Here is a 26708-nt window from a genome sequence, read left to right on the forward strand (position 1 = left end):
ACAGCTCTGATGTCGCTAGCTGACTGAAAAATAGTTAAAAGAGGTCTGTTTTTTAATAATAATAATAATAATAATAATAATAATAATAAAGATATTAAATAATAATAATAATAATAATAATAATAATAATAATGATAATAATACAAAATAATAAGTATGATAAAAATTGAATCTTTACTCTAATCTTTGATATATTGATTTAGTCGATGGTTTTTCTAATTTTTTTCTATTAATTTATTGACTGACATTTAACAAAAATAATAACGATAATAATAAAATAATAATAATAATTATTATTATAATAATAATAATTATTATATTAATAATAATAACAATAAATATATTAATTCATAATGATGTTAATAACTAATAATAATAATAATAATAATAATAATAATAATTAGTCATTATATTTAATGATTTTTTTTATTTTTATTTAATGACTCTTCCCATCTTTTTCTATTTGTTGATTGATTTCTTGCTTTAATGACTGACATAATAAAATAATAAAAAATAATAACACTAATATTAACTCAAACAAAATAATAATCTTCAATAAACATTTTAAATGTATTTATTTATTTCAGGAATTTTTTCAATGATATTTATTATGTATGCATCATAGACTGACTAATTATAAAATGACAGTGATTTTACTAGCAATACAGACAAATACAACAACAACAATAATAATGATAATAATAGTTATAATAATATTAGCAAAAATAATAATATTTTGTAAAATGTTAATATATTGATATATTTCATGATTTTGATTTATTAATTGATTGCTTTATTGACTGACATATAGTATTATTACTAATATTACTAATAATAATAATGATTATAACACGAACAAAAATAATAATAATCTGTAATAAACATTTGAATGTATTTATATAATGCCATTATTAATTATACTTATTACATATGCATCAATTTATAAACATACTATTACAAAATGACAGTAAGAATACTAAAAATAATAACCATTATAACAATAATTATGATTATAATAATACAAATAATTAATATTATAATACAATAATAATAATAATAATAATATTTAAAAAAAAATAAAAAAAATAAATCTTTAATCAGAATTTTTATACAACAATAATATTGATAAACATTTTTTAAATAATAATTAATCTGCATAAAACATTGAATAAATGTTTTCAGGCACCACTTAACACTAGCATAGCTATGTGAGCTACATGCTAACATGATATTTTAACACCATGCTAAGTTAGCAAGTCCGCTAAAGGAAACTGAATGTTGCATCTCCCACGTCTGTGACCGACTGACGCAGCGTTGGCAGAGCTCTGTTTTAAGATGTGCAGCGAAGCCTGCTTTTTATTAAAAACATTCATTGGCGGTATCGAGTCCTTGACTTAGTTTTCTCGAGCTGTTTTCCCGTGACCCACGTGAAACGCCGCGCCATCTGTTGCTCTTTAGCACGTTCTCCCGCGTAGATCTTGAAATAACGAGGGGCGCCTCGGTTTGGGTCAGTGGCTAGTCGCCATTGGTCACACCACAGCGATTCGTCACCCACCTGGTCGGAAGGCGTCTCGTCGCTCCCGCCCTCCTCTCCCGTTGGCGTTGCGCTCCCTGCCGTCGCCTCTCCTGCCTCTGCCCACGCCCCCAAAGCCGCGGGGTTTCCCGCGCACGGCGTTGAGGAGGGTGACGGTCTGCCTGCGGGCCTTGCGGATCATGTGGCAGATGAGCTGGAAGAGCGCCTCGTAGCAGTCGCCGGGCTCGCTGGCGAGCGTGGAGGAGGACGAGCAGCGCGCCCGCTGCTCCTGCATCAGCTGGTGCTCCCGCTGCTTGGTCTCGGAGAACTGCGTGGCGATGACCACCAGGCACAGGTTGATCATGAAGAAGGAGCCCACCTGGGGACACCAGGGCAGCTTCTTAAGGGAAACATCGTATATGGTCTACCAAGCGGGAAGACAAAATGTACTTTTATCCATGAAAATAAGAAACATCCCAAAAGTGACAAGAGGTTTCTATCCATAACACTCCCGGACAATTTATTTAATTCATAACTAAACTAAATTATTTTTGAAAAATGCAATCAAAAACAATTGTTTTATTTTTTTAATACGACAATTGATTTAATGACCTATTTATTTATTTTAAATTTTTATTGATTTTTAAAAAATGTTTCTTTATAGTGATTAATTCATTTATGACTATATGACTGATTATACAGTATATCAATAATAATAATAATAGAAATAATAAAAATTATAATCATAATACAACCTTTAATATTAAATATTTTATTAATTTAATCTTTAATATAAGGGTTAGAAAATGGACCGATGGATGGATACAATCTTTTATATATCGATTTAGTCCATGTCCATGATCTTCCTAATTGTTTCTATTGATCGACTGATTGCTTCATTGACTGACATATAACAAAAAAATAACAACAACAATAATAAATAAAAAAATAATAATAATATTGAGAAATATATATTTCGTAATAATAATAATTTAAAAATTATCATAATAATAATGAGGATAATATAATCTTTAATACAATCTTTTATGTATTGATTTAGTCCATGGTTTTCCTCATTTTTTACATCAATAATAATAATAATATGAATAATTATTTTAATAACTAATAATAATAATAATAATAATATAACAGTGATGATAATAATAATAATAATAATATGAATACTTATAATAATAATAATAATAATAATAATAACAACAACAATAATAATAATAATACTATAAGATCAATAATTATGTTGACGAATGATAATAATATTAATAATGATAATAACAATATAAATAATAATTCTAACAAAAAAATAATAATAACAGTAATAATATGAATACAAATACAAATGATAATATCTTCACTAAAGATTTTAATGTATTAATGCATTAATCTATTTCATGACATTATTATTATTAGACTGATTACAAAATTATAGTTTTAAGACTTGCAATAACAATGCTATTAATAATAATAATAATAATAATAATAATAATAATAATAATAATAATAATAATAATAATAATAATACAAATATAAAAATATCAATAATAATAATGTAATCTTATATTACATTTTAAAATATATTGATTTATTTCTGGATTTCCCCCTTATTTTTCTATGCATTAATTGATTGTTTTATTGACTGACACATAATAAAAATAATAATAATAGTAATACCAATAATAATATTGATAGAAAATAAAAAATAATTAGAATCTGCCATAAACAGTTGTATGTATTTTTTTTGTATTTCCTGACTTTTCTTATGATCCTTATTGTGTATAAATGTATCCATAGACTGACCAATTACAAAAAAATAGTAATAACACTAACAATTAAAATAATAATAAATAAATGGTGAATAATATTATAATCTGAAATGAACATTTTTAATGTATTTATTCATTTTATGACCTTTTTAATGATATTTATTTAGTGATTGACTCATCACACAATAACAACAATACTAATAGTAACACTGTTTTACTATTACACATTTATTTTTGTGTGTGTTTACTTATATTCGTGCGTTCATTCATTTGTTGACTGACTAACTACTTTGTGAATAACAAAATGGATGAACATATTATCTATTTAAGTATATTTTCAACACTAATACATCTGTATTATTCTGTTATATGACTTTTCAATTGTATTTAAAAAGCTTTTATTACCAGTCATGGAATAAATTCAAATACCGCACGTAGTGAAATAGTGAATTATTGCACTTTTTAATTCATGTATTCATGTATTTGTAATTATTTGTATTAAATGTATTCAGTTTGGGCAACAATAAAACATGCATCTGCTGTTAAAAATATAAAAAATTAGTCACTTTACGTCAGTGCAGCAGGACTTTGCTGTCATAATTTTTTTCAAAATAAAAGCATCCATCAGTCATGATGTTTGACAGGCAGCGTCATGTTGGCGTTGGTTTCCGGCGCCTTTTGAAGGAGGAGAAGGACGACGGAGGAGAAGGACGCAGCGTGTTTAGTCAACAGGCGGCCGTGTAATTAAAGGCTTTGCATGCCAGGCATCCGCGCCTCGTGGAATTAATGTTCAACAAGCAGAAAATGACACCCTCAACCTGTTTGAGCGCACGGCATTGTGGGAAGTAAGCCCCCCTGATTCGACACGCTCGCAGCTCCCCGGCGGGCTAACATGACCAGCTCGCCATGATTTATCGCTCTTTGAAAAGCTCTCCAAGAAAAGTTCTGCCGTTCTGTTTTCAGAGCAGAAAAGCGGGAAGAAGTGGAGCCGCAGGTCACATGACCAGGGACGTGGACACCTGGACGATGCGGGGACATCAGTGACCTCTGACCTTACACGAGATGAACACAACACGTGGTCAAAAGAAACTCTTCCCGCACTTTTCTCCTCTGTGGCTGTCCCATTACTTTTGTGCGCACAGAGCATATTGTGAACATTATAAAGTGCATGATGATGCGTTTAAGACCCGACCAATCGTGGGACATCCGACCTGCAGGAACCTTTCTTTGCTTAGCCGAGCGTGAGTTTTAAGATAAGTGAACAAGGTATTTTATTTATATTTATATATATATTATTCATTCACTCATTCATTCATCCATCCATCGTTCATTCATTCATTCATCCATCATTTCTCCATCCATCCATACATCATCCTCCGTTTAATCCTAAATCATCCGTCAACCTATCAATCTATCATGAATGAATTAATTGATCCATTACTCGTTCACTTATCCATCATTTATTCATATAGCTATAATTCATTCACTTATCCATCCAGCCATGCATCCAACCACCCATCCGTCATCCATCATCAATTAATTTGTCCATCATTCATTCATGTATCAATCCTTTGTTCATCCATCCATCTATCCATAATTAATTTATTCATTCATTTAGCCATCCATCTTGCATTCATTTTTCTATCCATCCATAACTCATTCATTCACTCATTCATCCATCCATCCATCTATTGTTCATTCATTCACTCATCCATCATTTCTCCATCCATCCATCACCCTCCGTTTAATCCGACTTCGTCCATCCACCCATCAATCTATCATGAATTAATTAATTGATCCATTACTCATTCACTTATCCATCATGTATTTATATATGTAGCTACAATTCATTCACTTATCCATCCAGCCATCCATTTATCCATCCATCATCCATCATCAATTAATTTGTCCATCATTCATTCATGTATCAATCCTTTATTCATCCATCCATCTATCCATAATTAATCGATTCATTCATTTAGCCATCCATCTTGCATTCAGTTTTCTATCCATCCATAACTCATCCATTTACTCATTCATCCATCCATCTTTCCAGCCATCGTTCATTCATTCATTCATCCATTCATTCATCCATCATTTCTCCATCCATCCATCACCCTCCGTTTAATCCTAATTCATCCGTCCACCTATCAATCTATCATGAATTAATTAATTGATCCATTATTTGTTCATTTATCCATCATTTATTCATATATGTAGCTATAATTCATTCACTTATCCATCCAACCATCCATGTATCCCTCCATCCATCCATCCAACCACCCATCCGTCATTCATCATCAATTAATTTGTCCATCATTCATTCATGTATCAATCCTTTATTCATCCATCCATCTATCCATAATTAATTGATTCATTCATTTAGCCATCCATCTTGCATTCATTTTTCTATCCATCCATAACTCATTCATTCATTCATTCATTCATTCATTCATTCATTCATTCATTCATTCATTCATTCATTCATTCATCCATCATTTCTCCATTCATCCATCACCCTCCGTTTAATCCTAATTCATCCGTCCACCTATTAATCCATCATGATTTAATTAATTGATCCATTATTCGTTCATTTATCCACCATTTATTCATATATGTAGCTATAATTCATTCACTCATCCATCCAACCATCCATGTATCCATCCATCCATCCAACCACCCATCCATCATCCATCATCAATTCATTTGTCCATCATTCATTAATGTATCAATCCTTTATTCATCCATCCATCTATCCATAATTAATTGATTCATTCATTTAGCCATCAATCTTGCATTCATTTTTCTATCCATCCATAACTCATTCATTCACTCATTCATCCATCCAGCCATCTATTGTTCATTCATTCACTCATCCATTATTTCTCCATCCATCCATCACCCTCCGTTTAATCCGACTTCATCCGTCCACCCATCAATCCATCATGAATTAATTCATTGATCCATTACTCGTTCACTTATCCATCATTTATTCATATATGTAGCTATAATTCATTCACTTATCCATCCAGCCATCCATGTATCTATCATCCATCCATCCGTCATACATCATCAATCAATTTGTCCTTCATTCATTCATGTATCAGTCATTTATTCATCCATCCATCCGTCCATAATTAACTGATTCATTCATTTAGCCACCCATCTTGCATTCATTTTTCTATCCATCCATAACTCATTCATTGACTCATTCATCCATCCATCTTTCCATAAGTCGTTCATTCATTCATTCATACATCCTTTCATCCATAATTTCTCCATCCATCCATCATCCTCCGTTTAATCCGACTTCATCCGTCCACCCATCAATCCATCATGAATTAATTAATTGATCCATTACTCGTTCACTTATCCATCATTTATTCATATATGTAGCTACACTTCATTCACTTTTCCATCCAGCCATCCATTTATCCATCCATCTATCATCCATCCATCCGTCATCCATCATCAATTAATTTGTCCATCATTCATTCATGTATCAGTCATTTATTCATCCATCCATCCGTCCATAATTCATTGATTCATTCATTTAGCCATCCATCTTGCATTCATTTTTCTAACCATCCATAACTCAATCATCCATCCATCTTTCCATCCATCGTTCATTCATTCATTCAGCCATCATTTCTCCATCCATCCATCACCCTGCGTTTAATCCGACTTCATCCGTCCACCCATCAATCCATCATGAATTAATTAATTGATCCATTACTCGTTCACTTATCCATCATTTATTCACATATGTAGCCATAATTCATTCACTTATCCATCCAGCCATCCATCTATCATCCATCCATCCGTCATCCATCATCAATTAATTTGTCCATCATTAATTCATGTATCAGTCATTTATTCATCCATCCATCCGTCCATAATTAATTGATTCATTCATTTAGCCATCCATCTTGCATTCATTTTTCTATCCATCCACAACTCATTCATTGACTCATTCATCCATCCATCTTTCCATAAGTCGTTCATTCATTCATTCATCCATCATTTCTCCATCCATCCATCACCCTCCGTTTAATCCGACTTCATCCGTCCACCTATCAATGAATTATTTAATTGATCCATTACTCGTTCACTTATCCATCATTTAGTCATATATGTAGCTATAATTCATTCACTTATACATCCAGCCATCCATGTATCTATCATCCATCCATCCGTCATCCATCATCAATTAATTTGTCCATCATTCATTCATGTATCAGTCATTTATTAATCCATCCATCTGTCCATAATTCATTGATTCATTCATTTAGCCATCCATCTTGCATTCATTTTTCTAACCATCCATAACTCAATCATCCATCCATCTTTCCATCCATCGTTCATTCATTCATTCAGCCATCATTTCTCCATCCATCCATCACCCTCCGTTTAATCCGACTTCATCCGTCCACCTATCAATCTATCATGAATTAATTAATTGATCCATTACTCGTTCATTTATCCATCATGTATTCACATATGTAGCCATAATTCATTCACTTATCCATCCAGCCATCCATCTATCATCCATCCATCCGCCATCCATCATTGATTAATTTGTCCATCATTAATTCATTTATTCATCCACCCATTCATGCATAATTAATTGATTCATTTATTTAGCCATCCATCTTGCATTCATTGTTCTATCCATCCATAACTCATCCATTTACTCATTCATCCATCCATCTTTCCATCCATCGTTCATTCATTCATTCATTCATTCATTCATTCATTCATTCATTCATTCATTCATTCATCCATTCATTCATCCATCATTTCTCCATCCGTCCATCACCCTCCGGTTAATCCTAATTCATCCGTCCACCTATCAATCTATCATGAATTAATTAATTGATCCATTATTTGTTCATTTAGCCATCATTTATTCATATATGTAGCTATAATTCATTCACTTATCCATCCAGCCATCCATGTATCTATCCATCCATCCAACCACCCATCCGTCATCCATCATCAATTAATTTGTCCATCATTCATTCATGTATCAATCCTTTATTCATCCATCCATCTATCCATAATTAATTGATTCATTCATTTAGCCATCCATCTTGCATTCATTTTTCTATCCATCCATAACTCATTCATTCACTCATTCATCCATCCAGCCATCTATTGTTCATTCATTCACTCATCCGTCATTTCTCCATCCATCCATCATCCTTCGTTTGATCCGACTTCATCCGTCCACCCATCAATCCATCATGAATTAATTAATTGATCCATTACTCGTTCACTTATCCATCATTTATTCATATATGTAGCTACAATTCATTCACTTATCCATCCAGCCATCCAATTATCTATCATCCATCCATCCGTCATCCATCATCAATCAATTTGTCCTTCATTCATTCATGTATCAGTCATTTATTCATCCATCCATCCGTCCATAATTCATTGATTCATTCATTTAGCCACCCATCTTGCATTTATTTTTCTAACCATCCATAACTCAATCATCCATCCATCTTTCCATCCATCTTTCCATCCGTCGTTCATTCATCCATCATTTCTCCATCCATCCATCATCCTCCGTTTAATCCTAATCCATCCGTCCACCTATCAATCTATCATTAATTAATTAATTGATCCATTATTCGTTCATTTATCCATCATTTATTCATATATGTAGCTATAATTCATTCACTTATCCATCCAGCCATCCATTTATCCATTTATCCATTTATCCATCCATCCACCCACTCACCCATCCGTCATCCATCAGAAATTAATTTGTCCATCATTCATTCATGTATCAGTCATTTATTCATCTATCCATCTATCCATAATTAATTGATTCATTAATTTAGCCATCCATCTTGCAATAATTTTTCTATCCATCCATAACTCATTCATTCATTCCTTAATTCATTCATCCATAATTTCTCCATCCATCCATCATCCTCCGTTTAATCCTAATCCATCCGTCCACCTACCAATCCATCATGAATTAATTAATTGATCCATTATTCGTTCATTTATCCACCATTTATTCATATATGTAGCTATAATTCATTCACTTATCCATCCAACCATCCATGCATCCATCCATCCATCCATCCAACCACCCATCCGTCATCCATCATCAATTCATTTGTCCATCATTCATTAATGTATCAATCATTTATTCATCCATCCATCTATCCATAATTAATTGATTCATTCATTTAGCCATCCATCTTGCATTCATTTTTCTATCCATCCATAACTTATTCATTCACTCATTCATCCATCCATCCATCTATTGTTCATTCATTCACTCATCCGTCATTTCTCCATCCATCCATCCATCATCCTTCGTTTAATCCGACTTCATCCGTCCACCCATCAATCCATCATGAATTAATTAATTGATCCATTACTCATTCACTTATCCATCATTTATTCATATATGTAGCTATAATTCATTCACTTATCCATCCAGCCATCCATTTATCTATCATCCATCCATCCGTCATCCATCATCAATCAATTTGTCCTTCATTCATTCATGTATCAGTCATGTATTCATTCATCCATAATTAATTGATTCATTCATTTAGCCATCCATCTTGCATTAATTTTTCTATCCATCCATAACTCATTCATTGACTCATTCATCCATCCATCTTTCCATAACTCATTCATTCATTCATTCATCCATCCATTCGTCATCCATCATCAATTAATTTGTCCATCATTAATTCATGTATCAGTCATTTATTCATCCATCCGTCCGTCCATAATTAATTGATTCATTCATTTAGCCACCCATCTTGCATTCATTTTTCTATCCATCCATAACTCATTCATTTACTCATTCATCCATCCATCTTTCCATCCGTCGTTCATTCATTCATTCATCCATAATTTCTCCATCCATCCATCATCCTCCGTTTAATCCTAATTCATCCGTCCACCTATCAATCTATCATGAATTAATTAATTGATCCATTATTCGTTCATTTATCCATCATTTATTCATATATGTAGCTATAATTCATTCACTTATCCATCCAGCCATCCATTTATCCATTTATCCATCCACCCACTCACCCATCCGTCATCCATCAGAAATTAATTTGTCCATCATTCATTCATGTATCAGTCATTTATTCATCCATCCATCTATCCATAATTAATTGATTCATTAATTTAGCCATCCATCTTGCAATAATTTTTCTATCCATCCATAACTCATTCATTCATTCATTCATTCATTCATTCATTCATTCATTCATTCATTCATTCATTCATTCATCCATAATTTCTCCATCCATCCATCATCCTCCGTTTAATCCGACTTCATCCGTCCACCTACCAATCCATCATGAATTAATTAATTGATCCATTATTCGTTCATTTATCCACCATTTATTCATATATGTAGCTATAATTCATTCACTTATCCATCCAACCATCCATGTATCCATCCATCCATCCAACCACCCATCCGTCATCCATCATCAATTAATTTGCCCATCATTCATTCATGTATCAATCCTTTATTCATCCATCCATCTATCCATAATTAATTGATTCATTCATTTAGCCATCCATCTTGCATTCATTTTTCTATCCATCCATAACTTATTCATTCACTCATTCATCCATCCATCCATTGTTCATTCATTCACTCATCCATGATTTCTCCACCATCCAACACCCTCCGTTTAATCCGACTTCATCCGTCCACCTATCAATCTATCATGAATTATTTAATTGATCCATTACTCGTTCATTTATCCATCATTTATTCATATATGTAGCTACAATTCATTCACTTATCCATCCAGCCATGCATTTATCTATCATCCATCCATCCGTCATCCATCATCAATTAATTTGTCCATCATTCAATCATGTATCAGTCATTTATTTATCCATCCATCCGTCCATAATTCATTGATTCATTCATTTAACCATCCATCTTGCATTCATTTTTCTAACCATCCATAACTCAATCATCCATCCATCTTTCCATCCATCGTTCATTCATTCTTTCATTCATCCATCATTTCTCCATCCATCCATCATCCTTCGTTTAATCCTAAATCATCCGTCCACCCATCAATACATCATGAATTAATTAATTGATCCATTACTCGTTCACTTATCCATCATTTATTCATTTATGTAGCTACACTTCATTCACTTATCCATCCAGCCATCCATTTATCTATCATCCATCCATCCGTCATCCATCATCAATTAATTTGTCCATCATTAATTCATGTATCAGTCATTTATTCATCCATCCATCCGTCCATAATTCATTGATTCATTCATTTAACCATCCATCTTGCATTCATTTTTCTAACCATCCATAACTCAATCATCCATCCATCTTTCCATCCATCGTTCATTCATTCTTTCATTCATCCATCATTTCTCCATCCATCCATCATCCTTCGTTTAATCCTAAATCATCCGTCCACCCATCAATACATCATGAATTAATTAATTGATCCATTACTCGTTCACTTATCCATCATTTATTCATTTATGTAGCTACACTTCATTCACTTATCCATCCAGCCATCCATTTATCTATCATCCATCCATCCGTCATCCATCATCAATTAATTTGTCCATCATTCATTCATGTATCAGTCATTTATTCGTCCATTCATCTGTCCATAATTAATTGATTCATTCATTTAGCCATCCATCTTGCATTCATTTTTCTAACCATCCATAACTCATTTATTCATTCATTCATTCATCCATCATTTCTCCATTCATCCATCACCCTCTGTTTAATCCTACCTATCACCACCTATCAATCTATCATGAATTAATTAATTGATCCATTATTCGTTCATTTATCCATCATTTATATTATATATTATATTATATATATAATATATATATATATATATATATATATATATATATATATATATATATATATATATACATATATATATATATATATATATATATATATATATATATATATATATATATATATATATATATATATATATATATATATATATATATATATATATATATATATATAATATTTGTAGCTATAATTCATTCACTTATCCATCCAGCCATCCATGTATCCATCCATCCATCCAACCACCCATCCGTCATCCATCATCAATTAATGTGTCCATCATTCATTCATTCATTCAGTCATTCATTCATGTATCAATCATTTATTCATCCATCCATTTATGCATAATTCATTGATTCATTCATTTAGCCATCCATCTTGCATTAATTTTTTGATCCACCCATAATTCATTAATTGATTCATTCATTCATCCATCTTTCCATCCGGTGTTCATTCATTCATTCATCCATCATTTCTCCATCCATCCATCACCCTGCGTTTAATCCGACTTCATCCGTCCAACTATCAATCTATCATGAATTAATTAATTGATCCATTACTCGTTCATTTATCCATCATTTATTCACATATGTAGCCATAATTCATTCACTTATCCATCCAGCCATCCATCTATCATCCATCCATCCGTCATCCATCATCAATTAATTTGTCCATCATTCATTCATGTATCAGTCATTTATTCATCCATCCATCCGTCCATAATTAATTGATTCATTCATTTAGCCATCCATCTTGCATTCATTTTTCTATCCATCCATAACTCATTCATTGACTCATTCATCCATCCATCTTTCCATAAGTCGTTCATTCATTCATTCATCCATTCATCCATAATTTCTCCATCCATCCATCTTCCTCCGTTTAATCCGACTTCATCCGTCCACCCATCAATCCATCATGAATTAATTAATTGATCCATTATTCGTTCATCTATCCATCATTTATTCATATATGTAGCTACACTTCATTCACTTATCCATCCAGCCATCCATTTATCCATCCATCTATCATCCATCCATCCGTCATCCAGCATCAATTAATTTGTCCATCATTCATTCATGTATCAGTCTTTTATTCATCCATCCATCTATCCATAATTAATCTATTCATTCATTTAGCCATCCATCTTGCATTCATTTTTCTAACCATCCATAACTCAATCATCCATCCATCTTTCCATCCATCGTTCATTCATTCATTCAGCCATCATTTCTCCATCCATCCATCACCCTGCGTTTAATCCGACTTCATCCGTCCACCCATCAATCCATCATGAATTAATTAATTGATCCATTACTCGTTCATTTATCCATCATTTATTCACATATGTAGCCATAATTCATTCACTTATCCATCCAGCCATCCATTTATCTATCATCCATCCATCCGTCATCCATCATCAATCAATTTGTCCTTCATTCATTCATGTATCAGTCATGTATTCATCCATCCATAATTAATTGATTCATTCATTTAGCCATCCATCTTGCATTAATTTTTTCTATCCATCCATAACTCATTAATTCACTCATTCATCCATCCATCTTTGTACACATAAGTGTGTGTGTGTGTCTGTGTGTGTGTGTGTGTGTGTGTGTGTGTGTGTGTGTGTGTGTGTGTGTGTGTGTGTGTGTGTGTGTGTGTGTGTGTGTGTGTGTGTGTGTGTGTGTGTGTGTGTTGTGGTGTGCACTCACGATGATGAGCAGGATGAAGTAGATGAAGTTGTAGAAGGAGTGAGCGTCCATGACGTAGTACATGATCTCCACCCAGCCTTCCAAGGTGATCACCTGCACACAAAGTAGAAGCGGTGCAGGAAAAAGGTTCGATTCCGCCAACAACCACTTCACCAACGTCCCATACCGCCCTACCTGGAAGATGACGATCCAGGCGTAGGCGATGTTGTCGAAGTTGATGGCGCCCTTGTGCGGGTTGCTGGAGCCGGTGTGACACCTGGTGTAGTACCGGTTCCAGTTGACGCAGAGGCCCGACGCGCCCACGCTGCCGTTGGCGGGCGGCTCCACGCTGAGACCCAGCGACTGGCGGTAGAGCACATCGTCCTTGTCCAGGCAGCACGTGCGGCCTCCCTCGCGGCGCGCCGGCACGTCCAGACACGACATGATGCCGTTGTCCACGGGCAGCGAGCAGATGAAGGGCCGCTCGTCGTCCTCGCTCGCCATGTAGTAAGGACGCGGCAGGCTGACGCCGTACGTGCTGGGGGGGCCCACATCCCAAGAGCATGAGACAAGGACTGTTGCGATGCTGGAGATCACTCATTTATATATTTTTTTGGTCAAATATTACCCACCAAATGGGTTTGTGTTGTGATTGATGCTGTATTACTGCCTTTTCCAAGATTGAACCAAAACATCCAAGTTCACAATCAGATTTTTTTGCTCAACCTCCTTCCTATTTCTCCAATAAATATTTAAAAGAGATGACCTTTCTCTGGATATTTCTTAGTGGAATAGAAAAAAAATCCAAAACAAATCAATAGAGTTCTTGCAGGGAAAAAAAAAGTGTTAGAAAAATTGTATCTAAGTTATCACAAAACTTTGTGTTGCCGTCTTTGATCCTACCAAGCAAAGGGCTTGTAAAACTCCACTGTGTAGGATGGGAAGCAACATGAAGGTGTTCTGGTTCTTTGATGTATTGAAATCAACAGACAGATTTTGTCTTGACCCGAGATCTACAAAGCGAAGAGGAAGCAGGACCTGACTCCCCTCAAGACACCTGTTCTTTGAACTGTTTTACGACCGTTTCTTTGAACTGTTTGTAACCAAAGGCGATGGCTGTTTACGACCCCCGTCCCTTAGAAACAGCCGTTGCCATGTAATCAGGGAAAGTCCAAATAAAAAAGCAGGCGTACAATTTTTCGTCGGAGCGTGGCGAGACACTGTAGAAGAGTACAGTGTCTACGCGTTTCTCCTCATTGAGCTAAATGTAATTCTGTCTCTTTTTGATTCCTTGCCTCTTGTCTTGTTTAATAGATGTCATCAGTGTTCATGCCCTGATATGCCAAAAACAACCCTAAATGTCTGAATATCAGCTCCAAAAATGCATATTGGACCGTACAACTTATGATCTTAGTCTCCCTTAATCATCTTGGATCGCATATAAAAACATCAATAGAATTCTTGCAGTAAAACAGAGTCAGTTCAGTCATTGTGAGCATTACATCAACAGGGTTCTTGCCCTAATATGCAACAACATTCCTTCATTTAACTTCTTAAAACAAATGCATCTAAGGCCCAATATAAACAACAATACATAGGGTTCTTGCAGAAAAAAACGATTTCAGCCAATATGTGAGTATCAAATCAACAGGATTCTTGTCCTGATATGCAAAACAACCATAAAAGTCTGAAAATCCGTTCCAAATATAAATAATATGCAGCGTCCTGGATCCTATAACTTTTGATCCTAGGCTCCCTTAATCATCTTGGATCCATAAACAAACATCAATAGGGTTCTTGCATGAAAACAGACTAATTTCAGCCACTGTGATCATTAAATCAACAGGGTTCTTGCCCTGATATGCAACAACATTTAGTCAAATTTTCATTTTGTGTCATTTGAATCTCTTCTGAGCGTCTTAGACCCAATATTAACAAAAATGAATAGGGTTCTTGCTGCAAATCACAACCCTTTCAGCCACTATGTGAGCATCAAATCAACAGGGTTCTTGCCCTGATGTGCAGAAACAACAATAAATGTCTGAAAATCAGTTCAAATTGCATTTTGGGCCGTTTACATTTAGATCCTAGACTACCTTAATCATCTTTGATGGCATAAAAAACATCAATAGGATTATTGCATACAAACAGAGTCATTTCACCCACTGTGAGCATTAAATCAACAGGGTTCTTGCCCTGATATGCAAAAACATTTAGTCAAATGTGCATTTTGTGTCATTTGAATCTCTTCTGAGTGTCTTAGACCCAACATCAACCAACATCAATAGGATTCTTGCATCAAAACAGAGTCATTTCACCCACTGTGAGCATTAAATCAACAGGGTTCTTGCCCTGATATGCAAAAACATTTAGTCAAATGTGCATTTTGTGTCATTTAAATCTTTTCTGAGTGTCTTAGACCCAACATCAACCAGCATCAATAGGATTCTTGCATCAAAACAGAGTCATTTCACCCACTGTGATCAATAAATCAACAGGGTTCTTGCCCTGATTAACGAAAACATTCCCTTAAATGTGCATTTTGTGTCATTTAACTTCTGACCTGAATCTCCTCTGAGCATCTCCGTCCCAATTTCAACAAAAATCAATAGGGTTCTTGCAGCAAAACAAGTTAAGTTACTGTGATCATTAAATCAACAGGGTTATTGCCCTGATGTGCAAAAACATTCCCTCAAATTTGCATTTTGTGTCATTTAACTTCTGACCTGAATCTTCTCCGAGCATCTGAGTCATAATTTTAACAAAAATCAATAGGATTCTTGCAGGAAAACAACACCGTGAGCTTTAAATCAACAGGGTTCTTGCCCTGATAACCAAAAACATTCCCTCAAATTTGCATTTTGTGTCATTTAACTTCTGACCTGAATCTCCTCCGAGCATCTTAGTCCCAATTTCAACAAAAAATCAATAGGGTTCTTGCAGCAAAACAACAAGTTCAGTTACTGTGAGCATTAAATCAACAGGGTTCTTGCCCTGATGTGCAAAAACAACCATAAATTGCAGTTTGGACCATATAAATTGAGACCCTCAACTCCCTTAATCATCTTTGATGGCATAAAAAAAACATCAATAGGATTCTTGCATAAAAACAGACTAATTTCACCCACTGTGATCAATAAATCAACAGGGTTCTTGCCCTGATAAGCAAAAACATTCCCTTAAATTTGCATTTTGTGTCATTTAACTTATGACCTGAATCTCCTCCGAGCATCTTAGTCCCAATTTCAACAAAAAATCAATAGGGTTCTTGCAGCAAAACAACAAGTTCAGTTACTGTGAGCATTAAATCAACAGGGTTCTTGCCCTGATGTGCAAAAACAACCATAAATTGCATTTTGGACCGTATAAATTTAGACCCTAGACTCCCTTAATCATCTATGATGGCATAAAAAAACATCAATAGGATTCTTGCATCAAAACAGACTAATTTCACCCACTGTTATCATTAAATCAACAGGGTTCTTGCCCTGGCAAGCAGAAACATTCCCTCCAATTTGCATTTTGTGACAATTAACTTGACCTGAATCTCCTCCGAGCATCTTAGTCCCAATTTCAACAAAAATCAATAGGGTTCTTGCAGAAAAACAACAAATTCAGTTACTGTGAGCATTAAATCAACAGGGTTCTTGTCCTGATGTGCAAAAACAACCATAAATTGCATTTTGGACCGTATAAATTTAGACCCTCGACTCCCTTAATCATCTTTGATGGCATACAAAAAACATCAATAGGATTCTTGCATAAAAACAGACTAATTTCACCCACTGTGATCAATAAATCAACAGGGTTCTTGCCCTGATAACATAAAACATTCCCTCAAATGTGCATTTTGTGTCATTTAACTTCTGACCTGAATCTCCTCCGAGCATCTTAGTCCCAATTTAAAAAAAAAATCAATAGGATTCTTGCAGGAAAACAACAAGTTCAGTTACTGTGAGCATTAAATCAACAGGGTTCTTGCCATGATATGCAAAAACAACCAGAAATGTCTTAAAATCAGTTCAAATTGCATTTTGGGCCGTATAAATTTTGATCCTAGACTCCCTTAATCATCTTTGATGGCATAAAAAAAACATTAATAGGATTCTTGCATAAAAAAACAGAGTCATTTCCCTCACTGTGATCATTAAATCAACAGGGTTCTTGCCCTAATATGCAACAACATTTAGTCAAATGTGCATTTTGTGTCATTTGAATCTCTTCTGAGTGTCTTAGACCCAACATCAATAGGATTCTTGCATCAAAACAGACTAATTTCACCCAATGTGATCATTAAATCAACAGGGTTCTTGCCCTGGCAAGCAGAAACATTCCCTCACATTTGCATTTTGTGTCATTTAACTTCTGACCTGAATCTCCTCCGAGCATCTTAGTCCCAATTTCAACAAAAAATCAATAGGGTTCTTGCAGCAAAACAACAAGTTCACTTACTGTGAGCATTAAATCAACAGGGTTCTTGTCCTGATGTGCAAAAACAACCATAAATTGCATTTTGGACCGTATAAATTTAGACCCTCGACTCCCTTAATCATCTTTGATGGCATAAAAAAAACATCAATAGGATTCTTGCATAAAAACAGACTAATTTCACCCACTGTGATCAATAAATCAACAGGGTTCTTGCCCTGATTACAAAAACATTCCCTGAAATGTGCATTTTGTGACACTTAAATTCTGACCTGAATCTCCTTCGAGCATCTTAGTCCCAATTTTAACAAAAATCACTAGGGTTCTTGCAGGAAAACGACAAGTTCAGTTACTGTGAGCATTAAATCAACAGGGTTCTTGCCATGATATGCAAAAACAACCAGAAATGTCTTAAAATCAGTTCAAATTGCATTTTGGGCCGTATAAATTTTGATCCTAGACTCCCTTAATCATCTTTGATGGCATAAAAAAAACATTAATAGGATTCTTGCATAAAAAAACAGAGTCATTTCCCTCACTGTGATCAATAAATCAACAGGGTTCTTGCCCTAATATGCAACAACATTTAGTCAAATGTGCATTTTGTGTCATTTGAATCTCTTCTGAGTGTCTTAGACCCAACATCAATAGGATTCTTGCATCAAAACAGAGTCATTTCACCCACTGTGAGCATCAAATCAACAGGTTTCTTGCCCTGGCAAGCAGAAACATTCCCTCACATTTGCATTTTGTGTCATTTAACTTCTGACCTGAATCTTCTCCGAGCATCTTAGTCATAATTTTAACAAAAATCAATAGGATTCTTGCAGGAAAACAACACCGTGAGCTTTAAATCAACAGGGTTCTTGCCCTGATAAGCAAAAACATTCCCTTAAATGTGCATTTTGTGTCATTTAACTTCTGACCTGAATCTCCTCCGAGCATCTTAGTCCCAATTTCAACAAAAATCAATAGAGTTCTTGCAGAAAAACAACAAGTTAAGTTACTGTGAGCATTAAATCAACAGGGTTCTTTTCCTGATGTGCAAAAACAACCATAAATTGCATTTTGGACCGCATAAATTTAGACCCTCGACTCCCTTAATCATCTATGATGGCATAAAAAAACATCAATAGGATTCTTGCATCAAAACAGACTAATTTCACCCACTGTGATCAATAAATCAACAGGGTTCTTACCCTGACAAGCAAATACATTCCCTCCAATTTGCATTTTGTGACAATTAACTTGACCTGAATCTCCTCCGAGCATCTTAGTCCCAATTTCAACAAAAAATCAATAGGGTTCTTGCGGCAAAACAACTAGTTCAGTTACTGTGAGCATTAAATCAACAGGGTTCTTGTCCTGATGTGCAAAAACAACCATAAATTGCATTTTGGACCGTATAAATTTAGACCCTCGACTCCCTTAATCATCTTTGATGGCATAAAAAAAACATCAATAGGATTCTTGCATAAAAAGAGACTAATTTCACCCACTGTGATCAATAAATCAACAGGGTTCTTGCCCTGATAACATAAAACATTCCCTCAAATGTGCATTTTGTGTCATTTAACTTCTGACCTGAATCTCCTCCGAGCATCTTAGTCCCAATTTCAACAAAAAATCAATAGGATTCTTGCAGGAAAACAACAAGTTCAGTTACTGTGAGCATTAAATCAACAGGGTTCTTGCCCTGGCAAGCAGAAACATTCCCTCAAATTTGCATTTTGTGTCATTTAACTTCTGACCTGAATCTTCTCCGAGCATCTTAGTCATAATTTTGACAAAAATCAATAGGATTCTTGCAGGAAAACAACACCATGAGCTTTAAATCAACAGGGTTCTTGCCCTGATAACCAAAAACATTCCCTTAAATTTACATTTTGTGTCATTTAACTTCTGACCTGAATCTCCTCCGAGCATCTTAGTCCCAATTTCAACAAAAAATCAATAGGGTTCTTGCAGAAAAACAACAAGTTCAGTTACTGTGAGCATTAAATCAACAGGGTTCTTGCCCTGATGTGCAAAAACAACCATACATTGCATTTTGGACCGTATACATTTAGACCCTCGACTCCCTTAATCATCTTTGATGGCAAAAAAAACATCAATAGGATTCTTGCATAAAAAGAGACTAATTTCACCCACTGTGATCAATAAATCAACAGGGTTCTTGTCCTGATTAGCAAAAACATTCCCTGTAATGTGCATTTTGTGACACTTAAATTCTGACCTGAATCTCTTTCGAGCATCTTAGTCCCAATTTCAACAAAAATCACTAGGGTTCTTGCAGCAAAACAACAAGTTCAGTTACTGTAAGCATTAAATCAACAGAGTTCTTGCCATGATATGCAAAAACAACCAGAAATGTCTTAAAATCAGTTCAAATTGCATTTTGGGCGGTATAAATTTTGATCCTAGACTCCCTTAATCATCTTTGATGGCATAAAAAAAACATTAATAGGATTCTTGCATAAAAAAACAGAGTCATTTCCCTCACTGTGATCATTAAATCAACAGGGTTCTTGCCCTAATATGCAACAACATTTAGTCAAATGTGCATTTTGTGTCATTTGAATCTCTTCTGAGTGTCTTAGACCCAACATCAATAGGATTCTTGCATCAAAACAGAGTCATTTCGCCCACTGTGAGCATCAAATCAACAGGGTTCTTGCCCTGGCAAGCAGAAACATTCCCTCACATTTGCATTTTGTGTCATTTAACTTCTGACCTGAATCTTCTCCGAGCATCTTAGTCATAATTTTAACAAAAATCAATAGGATTCTTGCAGGAAAACAACACCGTGAGTATTAAATCAACAGGGTTCTTGCCCTGATAAGCAAAAACATTCCCTTAAATTTGCATTTTGTGTCATTTAACTTCTGACCTGAATCTCCTCCGAGCATCTTAGTCCCAATTTCAACAAAAATCAATAGGGTTCTTGCAGAAAAACAACAAGTTCAGTTACTGTGAGCATTAAATCAACAGGGTTCTTGTCCTGATGTGCAAAAACAACCATAAATTGCATTTTGGACCGTATAAATTGAGACCCTAGACTCCCTTAATCATCTATGATGGCATAAAAAAACATCAATAGGATTCTTGCATCAAAACAGACTAATTTCACCCACTGTTATCATTAAATCAACAGGGTTCTTGCCCTGAAAAGCAAATACATTCCCTCCAATTTGCATTTTGTGACAATTAATTTGACCTGAATCTCCTCCGAGCATCTTAGTCCCAATTTCAACAAAAAATCAATAAGGTTCTTGCAGCAAAACAACAAGGCCAGTTACTGTGAGCATCAAATCAACAGGGTTCTTGCCCTGATGTGCAAAAACAACCATAAATTGCATTTTGGGCCGTATAAATTTAGACCCTCGACTCCCTTAATCATCTTTGATGGCAAAAAAAAAACATCAATAGGATTCTTGCATAAGACAGACTAATTTCACCCACTGTTATCAATAAATCAACAGGGTTCTTGCCCTGATAAGCAAAAACATTCTCTCAAATTTTCATTTTATGTCATTTAACTTCTGACCTGAATCTCCTCCGAGCATCTTAGTGCCAATTTCAACAAAAAATCAATAGGGTTCTTGCAGCAAAACAACAAGTTCAGTTACTGTGAGCATTAAATCAACAGGGTTCTTGCCCTGATGTGCAAAAACAACCATAAATTGCATTTTGGACCGTATAAATTTAGACCCTCGACTCCCTTAATCATCTTTGATGGCATAAAAAAAACATCAATGGGATTCTTGCATAAAAACAGACTAATTTCACCCACTGTGATCAATAAATCATCAGGGTTCTTGCCCTGATAACATAAAACATTCCCTCAAATGTGCATTTTGTGTCATTTAACTTCTGACCTGAATCTCCTCCGAGCATCTTTGTCCCAATTTCAACAAAAAATCAATAGGATTCTTGCAGGAAAACAACAAGTTCAGTTACTGTGAGCATTAAATCAACAGGGTTCTTTTCCTGATGTGCAAAAACAACCATAAATTGCATTTTGGACCGTATAAATTGAGACCCTTAACTCCCTTAATCATCTTTGATGGCATAAAAAAACATCAATAGGATTCTTGCATAAAAAGAGACTAATTTCACCCACTGTGATCAATAAATCAACAGGGTTCTTGTCCTGATTAGCAAAAACATTCCCTGTAATGTGCATTTTGTGACACATAAATTCTGACCTGAATCTCTTTCGAGCATCTTAGTCCCAATTTTAACAAAAATCACTAGGGTTCTTGCAGAAAAACGACAAGTTCAGTTACTGTAAGCATTAAATCAACAGAGTTCTTGCCATGATATGCAAAAACAACCAGAAATGTCTTAAAATCAGTTCAAATTGCATTTTGGGCCGTATAAATTTTGATCCTAGTCTCCCTTAATCATCTTTGATGGCATAAAAAAAACATTAATAGGATTCTTGCATAAAAAAACAGAGTAATTTCCCTCACTGTGATCATTAAATCAACAGGGTTCTTGCCCTAATATGCAACAACATTTAGTCAAATGTGCATTTTGTGTCATTTGAATCTCTTCTGAGCGTCTTAGACCCAACATCAATAGGATTCTTGCATGAAAACAGAGTCATTTTGCTCACTGTGTGCATCAAATCAACAGGTTTCTTTTAACTTCTGACCTGAATCTTCTCCGAGCATCTTAGTCATAATTTTAACAAAAATCAATAGGATTCTTGCAGGAAAACAACACCGTGAGTATTAAATCAACAGGGTTCTTGCCCTGATGTGCAAAAACATTCCCTCAAATTTACATTTTGTGCCATTTAACTTATGACCTGAATCTCCTCCGAGCATCTTAGTCCCAATTTCAACAAAAAATCAATAGGGTTCTTGCAGCAAAACAAGTTCAGTTACTGTGAGCATTAAATCAACAGGGTTCTTGCCCTGATGTGCAAAAACAACCATAAATTGCATTTTGGACCGTATAAATTTAGACCCTAGACTCCCTTAATCATCTATGATGGCATAAAAAAACATCAATAGGATTCTTGCATCAAAACAGACTAATTCCACCCACTGTTATCATTAAATCAACAGGGTTCTTGCCCTGACAAGCAAATACATTCCCTCCAATTTGCATTTTGTGACAATTAACTTGACCTGAATCTCCTCCGAGCATCTTAGTCCCAATTTCAACAAAAATCAATAGGGTTCTTGCAGAAAAACAACAAATTCAGTTACTGTGAGCATTAAATCAACAGGGTTCTTGCCCCGCTGTGCAAAAACAACTATAAATTGCATTTTGGACCGTATGAATTTAGATCCTAAACTCCCTTTATCATCTGTGATGGCATAAAAAAACATCAATAGGATTCTTGCATCACAACAGACTCATTTCACCCACTGTGATCAATAAATCAATCGGGTTCTTGCCCTGACAAGCAAAAATATTCCCTCAAATTTGCATTTTGTGACATTTAACCGAATCTCCTCCGAGCATCTTAGTCCCAATTTGAACAAAAATCAATAGGGTTCTTGCAGAAAACAACAAGTTCAGTTACTGTGAGCATTAAATCAACAGGGTTCTTGCTCTGATGTGCAAAAACAACCATAAATTGCATTTTGGACCGTATAAATTTAGATCCTAAGCTCCCTTTATCATCTATGATGGCATAAAAAAACATCAATAGGATTCTTGCATCAAAACAGACTAATTTCACCCAATGTGATCATTAAATCAACAGGGTTCTTGCCCTGACAAGCAAATACATTCCCTCCAATTTGCATTTTGTGACAATTAACTTGACCTGAATCTCCTCCGAGCATCTTAGTCCCAATTTCAACAAAAAATCAATAGGGTTCTTGCAGCAAAACAACAAGGCCAGTTACTGTGAGCATTAAATCAACAGGGTTCTTGTCCTGATGTGCAAAAACAACCATAAATTGCATTTTGGACCGTATAAATTGAGACCCTAGACTCCCTTAATCATCTTTGATGGCATAAAAAAAACATCAATAGGATTCTTGCATAAAAACAGACTAATTTCACCCACCGTGATCAATAAATCAACAGGGTTCTTGTCCTGATTAGCAAAAACATTCCCTCAAATGTGCATTTTGTGACACTTAAATTCTGACCTGAATCTCCTTCGAGCATCTTAGTCCCAATTTTAACAAAAATCACTAGGGTTCTTGCAGCAAAACAACAAGTTCAGTTACTGTGATCAATAAATCAACAGGGTTCTTGCCCTGATAACATAAAACATTCCCTCAAATGTGCATTTTGTGTCATTTAACTTCTGACCTGAATCTCCTCTGAGCATCTTAGTGCCAATTTCAACAAAAAATCAATAGGATTCTTGCAGGAAAACAACAAGTTCAGTTACTGTGAGCATTAAATCAACAGGGTTCTTGTCCTGATGTGCAAAAACAACCATAAATTGCATTTTGGACCGTATAAATTGAGACCCTAGACTCCCTTAATCATCTATGATGGCATAAAAAAAACATCAATAGGATTCTTGCATCAAAACAGACTAATTTCACCCAATGTGATCATTAAATCAACAGGGTTCTTGCCCTGATAACCAAATACATTCCCTCCAATTTGCATTTTGTGACAATTAACTTGACCTGAATCTCCTCCGAGCATCTTAGTCCCAATTTCAACAAAAAATCAATAGGGTTCTTGCAGCAAAACAACAAGTTCAGTTACTGTGAGCATTAAATCAACAGGGTTCTTGCCCTGATGTGCAAAAACAACCATAAATTGCATTTTGGACCGTATAAATTTAGACCCTAGACTCCCTTTATCATCTTTGATGGCATAAAAAAACATCAACAGGATTCTTGCATCAAAACAGACTAATTTCACCCACTGTGAGCATTAAATCAACAGGGTTCTTGCCCTGACAAGCAAATACATTCCCTCCAATTTGCATTTTGTGACAATTAACTTGACCTGAATCTCCTCCGAGCATCTTAGTCCCAATTTCAACAAAAAATCAATAGGGTTCTTGCAGAAAAACAACAAATTCAGTTACTCTGAGCATTAAATCAACAGGGTTCTTGCCCCGCTGTGCAAAAACAACTATAAATTGCATTTTGGACCGTATGAATTTAGATCCTAAACTCCCTTTATCATCTTTGATGGCATAAAAAAAACATCAATAGGATTCTTGCATCAAAACAGACTAATTTCACCCACTGTGAGCATTAAATCAACAGGGTTCTTGCCCTGACAAGCAAAAAAATTCCCTCAAATTTGCATTTTGTGACATTTAACCGAATCTCCGCCGAGCATCTTAGTCCCAATTTGAACAAAAATCAATAGGGTTCTTGCAGTAAAACAACACGTTCAGTTAGTGTGAGCATTAAATCAACAGGGTCCTTGCCCTGGTATGCAAAAACCAACCATTTATGTCAAACAAACAAACAAAAATCAATAGGATTCCTGTGCCAATTTTAACTAAATCAAGTACAAAATCAACAGGGTTCTTGCACTTCCATAGGACAAAATCCAGAGTGTGTGAGAAAGGTCTGAGCTTGCTGAATGGGGTGTATGACCCTCGCTAGGTAAAATCAATAGGGTTCTTGCTGACTTCCTGTTCACATCACATATGGTCATGGTCACCACTTCCTGTGCGGCGTGACGGATCAGACCCCGAGCGGCTCAGAGGATCAAAGCCCGGCTTGTTATCGGATCGGACATCGAGCGTGTGTGTGTGTGTGCGTGTGTGTGTGTGTGTGTGTGTGCGTGCGTGTGTGTGCGTGCGTGTGTGTTCTTATCGACAGCGTGAAAAATAAATTCCGTCAGGTGGGGTCGGGCCGTCGTATGATTGCGCTCACGCGCCATTTCATCTCCAAATTGGTTGCCATGGCGACGCGCTGACCCCCCGCCACACACAATCACACAACTAGTGCGCTCACGCGGACGCAGAGTCGGCGATGGCATCCGGCGAGGAAAAAAAAGCAAGACCTCTATTCATTTTAGCAGATGGGCTTTTGAGGCCCCCGCAGGATCCCTTATCTCTTCAGGGACAAGGTCGAGGATCCTGTTCAAGAGGATCTTGTCCGGACTTTAGGAGGAGCTTGTCTGGACTTTAGTCAAAGCAAGAACCCGATTCATTTTGGTGGATAATCAAGCCAAAGAAAATGTTTGATTTTTAAGTCACTCATTTCAGGAAAAGAGCTCTGTTTATTTTAAGTCATATTTTAAGGGTTGCTATGTTTGAGGGAACTGGGGTGAAAGGTTGGATAAATCCCTTGTCATTGCAATTGTTTTTATATATTTTTAATTTTGTTTTATAAAAAAATATAATTTAAAAATGTTAAAATATACAATTTTAATTATTTTTTGTATTAATTTTTTTTAAATCTTTTAAAATGTTTTAAGAGTTGCTATGCTTGAGGGAACTGGGGTGAAATGTTGGATCAATC

At 35.2% G+C, this 26708-nt stretch overlaps 1 protein-coding gene across 1 annotated transcript in view; it reads right to left on the reverse strand.

Annotated features, from left to right (window-relative positions):
- The window catches only part of LOC133634271 (voltage-dependent T-type calcium channel subunit alpha-1I-like), a 334793-nt gene that overhangs the window by 203097 nt on the left and 104988 nt on the right, over positions 1-26708 (reverse strand). Inside the window, exons 6-8 of the mRNA XM_062027399.1 lie at positions 14056-14398; positions 13882-13974; positions 1556-1892 (exon numbers count right to left, since the gene is read on the reverse strand). Of these exons, the coding sequence (XP_061883383.1) occupies positions 1556-1892; positions 13882-13974; positions 14056-14398 (773 nt within the window). The remainder of the gene's footprint in view (positions 1-1555; positions 1893-13881; positions 13975-14055; positions 14399-26708) is intronic.

This window comes from Entelurus aequoreus, linkage group LG18 (genome assembly GCF_033978785.1).
Source record: "Entelurus aequoreus isolate RoL-2023_Sb linkage group LG18, RoL_Eaeq_v1.1, whole genome shotgun sequence".
Classification (NCBI taxonomy): domain Eukaryota; kingdom Metazoa; phylum Chordata; class Actinopteri; order Syngnathiformes; family Syngnathidae; genus Entelurus; species Entelurus aequoreus.